Source organism: Eleutherodactylus coqui, chromosome 1 (genome assembly GCF_035609145.1).
Source record: "Eleutherodactylus coqui strain aEleCoq1 chromosome 1, aEleCoq1.hap1, whole genome shotgun sequence".
Lineage (NCBI taxonomy): Eukaryota > Metazoa > Chordata > Amphibia > Anura > Eleutherodactylidae > Eleutherodactylus > Eleutherodactylus coqui.
The window spans coordinates 479,422,209-479,436,067 of record NC_089837.1 but is presented as its reverse complement, the minus strand read 5'-3'; the positions used below and the strand labels follow the sequence as shown (position 1 = coordinate 479,436,067).

The window sequence follows — 13,859 nt, the reverse complement described above, 5'->3', positions numbered from 1 at the left end:
TCGCTCATCTCTATCAATGGGACTTTCTAATGTTAAAAACGCAACGTAATGCACCAAGAATGCAAGTTGCGCTGCGTTGCGTTTTTAACATGAGAAAGTCCCATTGACAATCTCGTCAACAAAAAACGCAAGTGTGTGGGAGCCCTTATTGATACAAAATGTCTCTAAACGGTCAATAAAAGGCAAGCGTAATATAATTAATATGAACATTATCGCATAATTTTAATTACCATTTCTCGGTAGTTGAACCTCAATATTTTACAAAAAGAATACCAGAAATGAATTTTCTATATCCAAATACATTAGCTTCCAAACGTACAAGCCAATGTCTAAAAAATTACGATTTTCACTGACACATGACATACCCTAATGTGGAGTCACCCCTCTGTATCTAACTGTTACATCTGCAAGGATGGTATTAACCCCTTCCCGCCCCATGACGTAAGGGAACGTCATGGCAGGCTGGTACTTCCCGCAAAATGACATACCCGTACGTCATCGGGATAGCGCAAGATCATGACTGATCTCGCGCTATCCCGCAGCGGGAGCCAGCTGTCAGAGATGCGCCCCCCCCCCCCCCGCTGTTAACCCCTTCCCTGCCACGATCTAAGTAAATCGCGGCAGGGAAAGAATTCACAGAGGGAGCGCGCTCCCTCTGTGTCTCCAGCCGGCTCTCGCGCTGTTAACGCGAGAGCCCGGCCTGTCCCCATGGCAACAGGACGCCAGACACAGGCATCCTGTAGTGCTAATGCCTATGATCGCTGTATAAGCGATAAGGGATGGCAGAGCAGTAGCCCTGCCATGCCTTATCACAGCGATCATAAGTGCTGTGCTGCAAGTCCCTCAGAGAGACTCAAATAGTGTAAGAAAAAGAAAAGAAAAATGTAAAAAAAAAAAAAAGGAAAAATGCTTTTTCTAATATTAGCATAAAAAAAGGTAAAAAAATTTTAAAATGGCACATATTTGGTATTGACACGTCTGTAATGACGTGTACAAAAAGTTGAACACAAAAAAGCGTTAAAAAAACCCCTAAAAAACAGAGGCAAAAATGCTAATTTTTAGCATTTTGCCTCCCAAAAAATGCAATAAAAGTCAATAAAAAAAGCTATATATTCCCTAAAATGGTACAGATAAAAACTACAGCTCGTCTCGCAAAAAATAAGCCCTCATAGAGCTCTGTACATAAAAAAATAAAAAAGTTACAGGACTTTGAATGCAGTGATAGAGGGAAAAAAAAAAAGATTTCCAAAAAAAAGGGGGTTTTATTGCAAAAAAGTGGAAAAGCCTAAAAAAAAAAATATACGAATTTTGGTATCGTTGTAATCGTACCGACCCGCAGAAAAAAATGTAGTGTGTCATTTATGCTGCATGATTAACGCTGTAAAAAAAACCTCCCAAAAAATCTATGGCAGAATTGATGCGTTTTCTCTCCCTGTTATCATAAAAAAAATTATAAACGTTTTACAATATAGTCTATGTACCCAAAAGTGGCACTGATAAAAACTACAGCTCGCCACGCAAAAAACAAGCCCTCATACGGCCGCGTCGACGGAAAAATAAAAAAGGTATGGCTTTTGAAAAATGGAGATGAAAATCCGCCAAAAATCGTTGTGTCCTTAAGCCCAAAATAGGCCGTGTTCTTAAGGGGTTAAAGGAGGGGGAATGCAACAACCTGTAACTCAAAATAATGGACAGAATGTGACTGACTACTATGCCAGACTGCAGATTGCGTGGTTAGACATGGGTTTTATGTAAAATCCCCATCAGGCACAGGGATGGCCCCCTAGACGCAGTTACCCTTTACCAACAAATTGGACCCTGCAAGTTCAAAATGTTATAATTGCCAAGTGGGGCATTTTGCGAAGACCTACTTCCAACCACATCCACAAAAGGTGCAGGGAGACCCCACCATCCAATGAGAAATTGGCGATCTGGATGTCCCATATTCCTTCATTGTACCAGCCTACCTAGGGGAGGAGAGTCATTCTGCTATCACTACCCTCACTTTACCAGAAAAAGACCCTATCAGTTGCTTAGGGAGCAGTTAGATCAGTTTTAGAGCATCTGATGTGCCAGTTTTCTTAGTGAATTTAGGTCTTCTTGTCTTGAGTTCATCCGTCAGAGTGCTGGCGTTACTTGTGGGAGATGGGCAGCAATAACAGTCATCGCACAGGAGAATTAGGCATAAATATTGTGAATTTGTGTGTGTGAAGAAATCTGCGTCTTAGGGCTTATTCAGATGGCTGTATATTGTCCGGGTATTCCCGCCCAGCCGATATGCAGTGTCTCTCTCTGCAGGGGGAGGAGGCTGGAAGAGCCGGGAGCAGTGCACTTTTTAGCTGCTATTATAAACTAGAGCGTGTGTGGAGCTTTGCTCATGTGGAAATTCTTCCCAATTTGTTTTTTTTTCAAAACCCCTCTGACATGTCACTGTAAACTTGTTGCCAAGAGGAATGATCATTTTTAAAATTGTGGTCCTCCTCCCCTTCCTCAAAAAAAATACACCAACTGTACCAGACTGCCCTTTACTGTACCATCAGTGCTTACAGACCATATATCTTTATATTAACATGCCAATGTCAGTATGCACATATTGTTAATTTGTGAATAAACTAATTTAAATTACAATAACCCCATTTGGAACCTTCTGTTGGATGCTGGCCTTTGGTAGTCTTATTGCTTCAAGACCTGGCTTAGCAGAGAAACCTCTGGTACTTTTGGTGACCCATTCTGACTGTTTTCCCTACTTTTATGAGGCTTCTTAGGAGCCTGGTACTTGCTGGGAGCTGCAGCTTCTTTTCTCAGCCTGTGGAAGGGTCATCTTGCCTGCCTGCTGGTTTCTAACCTATATTATATAAGATGTAATGTAAAGAAGCAAAATCTATTTGCTGTGCTCTCTTCTAGACTACAAGGTTTGAAAAAGATAATTAACAGATAATTATTGGATAATCATAATGCAATGTTCTACCAGGAAGCAGGAGAGAGAAAAAGACATAATTGTGGTGCTTGGGCCAGAAGAGGGTAGAAAATCATGAAATATACTAGAAGAGCTGTGGGAATACTTCTGTCATTGACATGACGCACGTGGCTCTATAGTGAACTACTGCCATGATGATCAATCAATGAAAATAAAAAATATTGCAACTGACATAAATAGTAAGGAAGTAACTGGGTCCTGTGGGCACTGCAGAATCTTAATTTCGTGAAATGGCTGATTTTACTTACCTAGCGATCGTGGTCTGGGTCCCTCCCACTGGTCTCCGAGGTTCTGTAGCTCCACCACGAGCTGCTTCCCACCTACCAGGAAGCGATGGCTCTGATTGTTTCAATGAGCGCTGCTATCAGCCAATCAATGCATCGCTTGCTGAACCAATCAGAGCCATCTCTTCCTGGAGGTGGGATTTATGAATCCCAGAATCAGCAGCAGCTGAGGAGTGCAGGATGCACAGCGGCGCTAAGGAACCTAAGTGACCAGCAGGAAAGACCCAGACCACAGCTCGCTAGGTAATTTATTCATTTTTTTTAAATGTAGTCTAGCTAGGGCTTATTTTCAGGGTAGGGCCTATATTACAAGCCTCCCTAAAAATAGCCAAAAATCAGGGTATAGTTTATTTTAGGGGTAGGTCCTATTTCCAGGGAAACATGGTAGTAACTCCAAATAGCTGAGCTGTACTCTGCTTCTGTTTAGTGGTCCCGTTGCCCCCCCTCTCTCAGTCACAGCTGATGCAGTGACAAAGGGGGTTAGTTTAGCTAATGACGTGTGCCAGACAGCAGCCCTTTCATCATGTCACTGGCACACTGCCTGTGTTGGAACACCATCTCCTACTACACAGCAGAAGCTCCACCTACTGCGACGGGGTCTGAAACTGGGAATAGAAGAATTTAGTAAATTAGTAAGTTTTATTTATTTACACCTACAGACCACTAAGCACTTATTATGCTGTTGGACAACCCTTTACATCAATGGAGTTCGGCAACCAAGGTCAAGAAATGACTTGCTATTAAATAATTTCAAATAGAGACAAGACCATTTTATTGAATAATGAGTAACAATGGTCTAGGAGATTTCTTAACAATTTGCTAATGGAATGACAAAACAGTGTAAAAGCATATATATAAGTACAGATAGTGCAAATGCTGCTTACCCTTCTCATAGCCGTATATTAAAATGATATTTGTGCAATACAAAAAGTAAGTAAAAAACACAAAGACATAAAACATAAAGCTAAATTTTGGCTTCTGCTTAAATGCAAACAATAGAATACCACTGTAAAACAGACCTAAAGAATGACAGAATTCACAGCTCATAGTTACCAGTGATTTGTTAGCTGCTGTCATGTTGCTGCTCCATCTACTATCCTGTTTCAGGGCAAACTAGCTTCAAGACTACGTAATGTTTTGGATTTAGTTCCTAATTAAGGTCATTCAAATCAAATAAGTAGAAAGATTTAAAAGTTTTAACTATATTGAAGGGGTTATCCAGGCAGCACCCGCTGGTATACATTGGGGTCGAAGCGGAATCCACTGCTCCGACACCTGTGTAGTGGTCGGTACTCGGAATTGCAAGAACAGCTCTCATTGAAATCAATGGGATTTGCGCTTGTAATTGCAGGTTGGGGTCCCATTGATTTCAATGAGAGCTGCACCTGCAATTACGAGTGCTGGCTACTACCCAGGGGTCGGAGCAGCGGCTTCTGCTCCAACCACCGTGTATTACGGCTGGCGCTGCCCGAATAACCCCTTTAAATTGTTTCTTATTCAAAATCCTTCAAAAGGTTTAAAGTAACTTATAACCTATATTTTGACTCATTAAAACCAGACATTGAAACATATTTCACTTTTCTAATCGATTTTTATGTTCTGATTGTTTATAAATACTATTAACAGCCATCTTGCCTTTGCTGTAGAGATATGCTTTACAGCAGAACTCATAGACCATTCACACAATGCACAGGAGCCAACTCACTAACTTCTACGGTAGATTGTTCTACGCATGCCCTCTGACCTGTGTTGAGGTCATTGTGCAGGGAGAGGGAGGAGGTGAACTGTGAGTTTCACTTATGTCCTATTTAGACTGAACGATTATCATTCAGAAAATCGGTCACACGAACGAAACTGAATGGTAACCAGTTTAAACGTGGGCAGATGACCGAACGACGAGCGAGAATCGTGAGGCTTTCGCTTGTCGTTCAGTTTCACCCGGCATAACAACCAGCAGCGGTTTGTGCAGTTTAAACACTGATCGTTCAGTGTTTCACATAAGAATGTGCAAATAAGGGAGATGGAACAATACCTCTGCAGCATCGCCTATTAGAAAGCAGCATTCCTGCAAGTCAATGTTAGCCTTGTAACAATGACTGGGAATTGAGACAGTAGGGTTTCTGGCTAAGCTAGCGAAAGACCAGTGATGTGGGTCAGGAACTATCTTTTCTCCTTAGGGAGAGCACCTAGAAGGTGAGTGAGTGAGGAGACTTATAAAATCATTCATGCTCCTCTGGGTAATATGCAAATAAGGGAGATGGAACAATACCTCTGCAGCGCCACCTATTAGAAGGCAGTATTCCTACAAGTCAATGTTAGACTCTTTATACAAGTCTTGTAAGAATGTGAAATACTGAACGATTAGTGCCTGAGGATTGCACAATTCTCAATGAGAATCGTGCAGTCTAAACGGGCTGCCCAAGCGCGGACGAGCTGGTGATGACGTCACTATCTCATTTCGTTTGGCAAACGAGAACAGTCAGATTCTTGGCCCGTGTAAAAGGGCTATTATTGTGAATGGTGCATCCTGTGTTATCTTTCATTACTATCCTGTTTCTGATTATAATGACTGGGGAGAAGTTTTTTCTACAGAAAATCATGGAGAGAATGTGAAAACTGCAGGATTTTTTAAAACTATACGGTGACATTAAAAAGTTAAAAAAAAAGTAAAATTAAAAAAAAATGTTTAACATAAAAACCGGTTAATACAGTAGATCATTTTATGATGACACATTCCCTTTAACACTATATTGAAGACCTTTTGTTAGGTTCCTATTTATCTATAAGGTACTTTCATACACTTAAGATAGCTGCTCATTCTACTAAGAGCTATCTGTGCAGGTTTACTACCATAGGAGGACGTAGATACGCCTCTGCCAGACGCTGTACTTGGCACTTATTTCCTGGGGAAAATGGATTTGGCATGTTGAAATCCATTATGCCCCTTCACTATGGCGAATGTTAAGGGACACGACTGGCTCACATACTTTATATGGTTGTCGAATCTGACAACTTCTGTTTGCTCTTCTGGGAGCAGCACCGCCATCGCAGCAGCATAATGGGTCATTTTTTCATCACTGAATACTTGTATCGCTTCTTCAGCATAACATATAGCTTATTAAAGTATTTGTTTCAGATACTTCTTCCTTAATACATTTTTGCAGGACTCGGTATAAGGCACACTATTTGCTTACTACAGTCAGAACTTTCCTAAAGTTGGCCATACAAATAACATAATGAAGCCGAACCTGCCAATTTCGAAGCGACAATCTAGACTATACAGCTAATCCTGTACAGGCCTCCAGAAGGAAAAGGGAGGCTTGGGCATGTTGAAAATCAACATGCCCCATCCATTATCATCATGGGAGATAAAGAAAAACTTCCAGAGGAATTTCAATGAGGAACCAGCTCTATTAGTAAACTAGTTGGGTCAGAGATGAGAGAAGAGCTGGTAAAAGTAACGTCTAAATGTTCATTATTTAAGACAAGATTAGCAGGTATCACTGATACGCCTCAGCACCTCTGGACAGAACTAAACATGTAATACATTAAGCATTTACCTTTCATTGCTGAATAGTAACTGAAGACATGCAATAAGCATGCGCTTGCAGGCCACGTTGCTTTAAACCAAGAATTAGATCTCATATACACATATCCATTTGTCTCTTGACACATGATAGCACTTGATAACAATGATAAATCTATAAATTAGAACAAGTTGTATATTCAAAGACTTGCTGAAATCTGATAGGAATAGGTTACGTCACCAAATCAGGTGCTCTGAATGGTGAATGAAATTAAATAGCAGCGATTCGTACGCCAGCAACCATGAGGTCTTCACAATTCTATAAATCTTTTTTGGTGCACAATAAGAAAAGTAGAACGCTGCAATCGGCTACATGTATTGTATTAGCACTAGAGATGAGCGAGTCTACTTGCTAAGGCACATTACTCGAGCGAGTAGTGCCTTAGCCGAGTATCCCCCAGCTCGGCTCTAAAGATTCGGGGGCCGGCGCGGGTGACAGGTGAGTTGCTGCGGGGAGCGGGGGAGAGAGAGATCTCCCCTCCGTTCCTCCCCGCTCTCCCCACCCCCCCCGAATCTTTCGAGACGAGCGGGGAGATACTCGGCTAAGGCACTACTCGCTCAAGTAATGTGCCTTAGTGAGTATACTCGCTCATCTCTACAGTGGATGAATTGGTCTAAAGCTTGCTCTTTTATGAAAAAAAAATACACTGACATGAAAAAAAATCAATGATGTAATACTGAAATGTTAGTAGGACAGAAAGTAGCTTAAGGCTGGATTCACACGCCCGTAATTTTGCACGCAAGGTTTTCGTGCGCCATACGCAGTGCATAGAACCCATTGATTTCAATGGGTTTGCTCACAAGCGTTTATTCTGTGCGCGCTATTCCGTCATGCAAAAACACAGCATGTTCCATTTTCCTGCATATTTGCGCAGGGAAATAGAAGACGTGAAACTAATTAGGCTAATTAGCCATTTCAATGCACGGGACAGTGGCTAAGTTCTTTCTTGTGAGCACAATTTGGGCATTCAAAAAAAGACAGTAAAAAAGGCAGTTGCGTGCCCATATACTCAATGCCTGATGCGCAAAAACGCATATCGCACATCTTTCTAGATCGCAACGAAGAAGAGGGGAAACCTTGCTTAACAATTTCCTTAGGCAAGGTATTTCCTCTCCTCGGTTTTCTTTTACATCTTTTAAGAAAATTAAGTGGCGCAGACTTCCCGTCCGTGATGTAAGCCTAAACCTAACGGATCATAGGAATTTAGATCTTTTATATAAAAGAAATAAAAAAGAAAATATATGAAAAACAGACCATATAGCTATAAAAAGTAAAAACAAACAATGCTTAAAAAGGCAAACTACTAAGAAAGTAGGCAAGAGTGGATGTAACTGAGGCTGAGGAACACATGTAACATTGATATGAAACCATACAAGCAAAAAAACATGGGAAAAAAATAATAAAATCAAGAACATCCAAGTCTGGCAGGTTCTTAGCTGCCGGTGTATGCATATACTGAATATTACTTCCAAGGGGATGTTCCTTTTTGTAGGCTAGAAGTACATACGTGGCCTTCCACTGGAATTATTTAGACATTTCAATAAGCCGCCCCTAATGGGTCCTTCATGTGACAGTTACACATCTTTCTGAATGGTCTTTCTTCTTATCCCCAACAGTTCTATGGCAGTAACACCTATATACATACACAATTTCTATGAATGGGTTACAAGACTGCGGTACATAATGTGGACTACATTCCCTTGTACCATGCACAGCATCAGTAGCCAAACAACTAAATGGTCCTATAAGGGTCCCTGGAATGTCCTTGCTTTTCAATTGTTATTGAAATTATTATTTTCTGCTAACGATCCTTCAGATTGTCCTTCACACGAGGTACGTGATGAATTCAGCAGGTAACGTCTACCACAAGAGACCAGTGGCTCATCTCATTGTCGTTAGACACTCGAACTCTCTCCATGCAGGTCATACCTGACAAAATAAATGAAATGGTTAAAAAAGGAAAGAAGAAAATTGCTTTTCCTTTTGTATAATAAATCCCTAAAATATAACTTATTATCATTCCTTAAAAATAGAGGGACAACAACTAGTCAAAGATGAAAGAACCTATTTCTAAGTTCCCATAGAAGAGAGTGTAGCTACCCAACCAAACCGTTATGAAGGTCAATAAAAGAATTCGAACTCAGGTTCCCAGAGTTCCAAAGCCAAGATAGAAGTTAGCTTCTTGGTTAAAGGGGTTGTCCCGCGAAAGCAAGTGGGGTTATACACTTCTGTATGGCCATATTAATGCACTTTGTAATGTACATCGTGCATTAATTATGAGCCATACAGAAGTTATTCACTTACCTGTTCCGTTGCTGGCGTCCCCGTCTCCATGGTGCCATCTAATTTCAGCGTCTAATCGCCCGATTAGACGCGCTTGCGCAGTCCGGTCTTCTCCCTGGTGAATGGGGCCGCCCGTGCCGGAGAGCTGGTCCTCGTAGCTCCGCCCCGTCACGTGTGCCGATTCCAGCCAATCAGGAGGCTGGAATCGGCAATGGAACGCACAGAGCCCACGGTGCACCATGGGAGAAGACCCGCGGTGCATCGTGGGTGAAGATCCCGGCGCCCATCTTAGTAAGGTAAGGAAGAAGTCGCCGCAGCGCGGGGATTCGGGTAAGTACTAAACGGGTTTTTTTTTTTTAAACACATGCATTGGGTTTGTCTCGCGCCGAACGGGGGGCCTATTGAATAAAAAAAAAACCGTTTCGGCGCGGGACAACCCCTTTAAGTTGTTACTAAGGGTATTGCCCAAAAGAAAATTCATGTTGTGGGAAATGGTGCTAATCAAATAATTAGAAACCATCCATAAGATGATGCAATAGCAAATATAGATAAACTCCCATTTAGATACTGTAGTCTACGGGAAAATAAAATAAAAGTTTTCTGCAACGGGCTGACTCAGAGCCTCAGCATCCAAGGCCACAGTGCTAACCACTACACCGCGTTATTCCTAAGATATTTGTAGGAGAAACGGGTTAGTACTAACTACAATGTCTGGGAACAAAGATAGCCAATCCTAGCATTTGTTAGCAGCCTGTTATAGCAAAGACAGACTGGTTCCTCAAGAGACATATAAGAAATACACAAAATTATTGATAAACAATCTGGAAACCCTGGTCCAGATATAGAATTCCCCCCAAAACAAAAACGGAGGTCCACTAGACTAGGAGTAAAAGTCTTTGAAGTATAACCAAAAATACAATTATGATATAAAACAAAGTGCAAAAAATAGACAATAAATGCTAATAGTCACTAGCTAGTCCTGATGGTGGACGGACAGTAGGTTTAAAAAAAAAAAAAAAAAAATAAGAAAAGAGGGTTTTCTATTCACTGCCAGTTCACCATTAGGACTGGCTAGTGACTATTATCTTTATCAAGCTGTTACATAGGCTTATATTCTATGTGCGGTATTATTGTATCTTATCACCACCATGAAGAATGGGTGAAGACAAGATATACGCCCCCCAACGACGTCCACAATTTAATAGGTTGGCCTGGAGAATGGGTGGGCATTATCTCTCCTCCAGCATCGTGTCACTCAGCCCTCCGGAGCTGTGCCTTGTGCCCTGTAACTGGCTTCTGCACATTGTATGCCTGCGCTCCTGTCCCCCGCTGACAGGTGTCTGTGCCGCTGTCCCATCTGTGCTCCCTCTGACAGCTGTGTATGACTGCGCTCCTGTCCCCCAACGATGCTGCCCACCTCCATGCCAACCTTGTGTCCAGCGATGCGGTCCCCCAATGCCCACTGTGTCTGGCTGCACTCCCGTCCAGGAGCTGTGTTACTGCCAGAGTCGCATCCATGAGCTGTCCTAGCAGGAGCAAGAGCAGAAGCAGGCGCAGCGGGACTGCTGGAGCAGGTTCCAGGAGCTAGCCGAATCCAGAAACAGGAGCTGCGTCAGCGGCCCTGCGGAAACCGCTTCCAGGAGCTGGCCGGCCAGGAGCTGCAGGGTTCGCAGCGGCAGTGCCGGTTCCAGGAGCTGCCCGGTCAGGAGTGCCACAGTGGCCCTGCCGGAGGCACTTCCAGGAGTTTGCTGCATTTCCACCATGGGGCATCAAGTCTCCACCCATTCTTCATGGTGGTGACAAGATACAATAATACCTTTAAGTACTACACTATGCATTATGACTCATATATTTTCAAAGTAAAGTAGAAAGTAACATTTGGAGTTTCTGGAAGTCTCCCCATCAGAAAAACAAGACGTTTTTCTAAGTCAGTCTACTTGAACAGTCTCCATTACAAATGCAGATGCCTAAAAGTCATCTGCTGATACTAGTTATCAAGGTTTTAGGTTTCACAGAGATGGCATATACAAGACTGCAATCTAATAACAGCTACAACTATCTATGATCTGTAAAGGCTCCATTCCCTCTGGCACCGTTGCAAATGACTGCAGGAAGCATGAAAGGAGTCAGAAGATTTGCACCTTGTAATGAGGCATCTACAACAAGCTTTCTGGTAGGCCTCTTTTAAAAGGAGAATAAAGCAAACACAAGTATATTCTACAACCTCAATGAGAAAAGAAATGCGATGATCAGGATTTACGTATATCAATCTTTTGGTCAGTTAATTGTGATGATTGTTACATGTAAAGCCACCCATACACATTATATAGACTTATTAGAAACACGCATGCTCAATGTGGTGAAGCGTGTAGTCAACGCTCCGTTTGGTCAAGTGTTTATTCTATAGGGATGAGTGGGACAAGTTGCCGCTAGACACTTCTGTCAAGAGGTTTGTTTCCTGGTAGAACAAATGATCCGTTTTTTTAGAATCCAACCTGCTTTACTCTTGTTTCACCCATGGTTGGAGGAAAGTTGGCATTCCCTCATGCACACTAGTGCAAAATCCCCTAAAGTTATGATGTGTGCAAATGGTGGTATATTCTGAAACATTACAAAAACTTACCATCGATTTAATCCCTTGGACAAGTCCACTTGAGAAAGGTCAATAATAACCTGTAGAATGAGGAGAAGACAGATCTCATCAGTATGAGATGTAAGCAGGACTGTGGATTGTTCACACTAAGGTTTGGTAATTTGCTCTCTCTATGATGGTTTAGTCTTTCTTAGGCCCTCTGCACACGGGCGGGAAATTCTGCAGGAAATTCCGCCGCGGAATTTCCCGCAGAATTTCCGCCCATGGAAGCTGCCATAGAATTGCATTAGAAAACGTAATCCTAGGCAGACGGCCGCAATTTGTCTGCGCGAAATCACGCGCAGAAAACAAATCGCGGCATGCTCTATTTCTGTGCGGGGCTTGCACAGCCTCGCACAGAAATGTCCCTCCCCAGCCGCCGGCTCCGGTCTGCGCATGCGCCGGCACATCAAAGAACCGGAGCCGCTGGAGCAGGTGAGTGCTGCGCTGGTCTCTGCAGGGGCTCGGGTTGGGTCCCGCTGCGAGAATTCTCCCGGCCGAATCCGACCTGGCTGTCTGCAGGTGGCCTTTGGGTTCTTTTACACTGCGCTCGAGTGAACGAGCTAGCGTCGTCATCACCAGCTCATTCAACCTCGTGCAGCCTGTGTAGACAGGCAGATTCATCGCTGACACGTTCAACGAGAAGTATTTACTTCTTGTTCAGTGCTCATCTTCCCCATGTTAAACATTGAACAAGAACTGCTTAAATGGAAGGACAAGTGAACGAGCCAACAATGATTTTAAATCCTGCAGAAACTGAATGACAAACAAGAAGGGTTTCTTCCACTATGTGGCCCGGCAATCACGTTACCGCCGGGTCCTCCCTGTTACAGCAGAGGTGCAGGGTCCCAGCAGAACCTGACCAGCTCTGCCAGTGACTATGGTCACTACAGGGGAAGGTTTTCTCCTGTGACTGAGGCTCCTATGGATGTCCCAGCTACAGTGGAAAAGTGTGAAGAAGAAAAAAAAAAAAGAATGTGAATGAACCCAGAGATCTAATAGGACGTCGTGAGTGTCATAGATAGGAGAAAAAAAAAAAAAGTTACAAAAATAAAAAGAAATATATAAAAAAAAGAAAATGACCCAGTATGGGTCATCAATAGTAGATTAGTGGGTGCCTGTTATCGCCCGCTATTCACTAGGCCAATGCACTCATATACTGAGCCGATTTCTGCATGAAGTAGGCGCTCCAACTGCAGTGACCAGGCTTGCTACCGCAGGCCAAGTTCTCATTCATTTTAATGGACCTCACCGTTCTACTATCGATGACTTATCCTGAGGATAGGCCATGCATAGTTTAAAACTAGACAACCCCTGATAACCATTCAGGATAAACGCTGCCAATGACCGAACGATGAACAATAATTCTTTTGCTTATCATTCGTTGTTCAGTTTAGGCAGGCAAGCAATAATCGGCCCTTGTGAACAGGCAATAGTTCATCTATGAATGACTGCCTGTTTACTGTGAATGGAGGCGAGCAACCAGAAGCGATCACCAGAACTCTGCCTCCATTCAACGAGCGATCATCAAGAGCGAGAAGAATATATTTCGTCTGGTCTCCTGCATTTTAATAAGCCGTACCTTTCCAAACAGTTCCTTGTCTCTTGACATGAAGGACACACTATTTTTCACTGAGATTTCTAGTTTTTTCCTCATTGCTTCCTCCAACGGCATTTCCCACTCCAGCCTGCAGTAATCACAAGGATATATAAGAGCTTTATACAAAGCACTACATACATTTGCCAGTCTTTACATTGTACCAGAGTCAGAGCTAGGAGTTCATTACAGGAAGGGGAACCAGAAACACATCGGGGGTCTGAATGGGCCTCCAACACAGGTAAGATATGCTAACAAGTGCAGAGCTTCATCCTAATCATAGTGATTATAAGCACCCGGTAGATACCTTAGCAGAGGACAATGCTTTCTGAATGCTGCTACATTACCTTTGATGAAGAAGAGTTTGAGAGCAATATAACCAGCCCAGGACTTGCTGCGCTCAGCCCATTTTTCAGAAGCTGCATCTCATGGGCTTCAAGGGGTTGTCCGCTACTTGACTATTAATGACCTATGACCTAAGGATAAGTCATCAATAGTT

At 42.8% G+C, this 13,859-nt stretch overlaps 1 protein-coding gene across 1 annotated transcript in view; it reads right to left on the bottom strand.

Annotated features, from left to right (window-relative positions):
- Positions 1-4,009: 4,009 nt before the first annotated feature.
- ESYT1 (extended synaptotagmin 1) overlaps positions 4,010-13,859 on the bottom strand; it is an 88,301-nt gene continuing 78,451 nt past the window's right edge. Inside the window, exons 29-31 of the mRNA XM_066585162.1 lie at positions 13,346-13,451; positions 11,755-11,804; positions 4,010-8,777 (exon numbers count right to left, since the gene is read on the bottom strand). Of these exons, the coding sequence (XP_066441259.1) occupies positions 8,744-8,777; positions 11,755-11,804; positions 13,346-13,451 (190 nt within the window). The 3' untranslated portion in view covers positions 4,010-8,743. The remainder of the gene's footprint in view (positions 8,778-11,754; positions 11,805-13,345; positions 13,452-13,859) is intronic.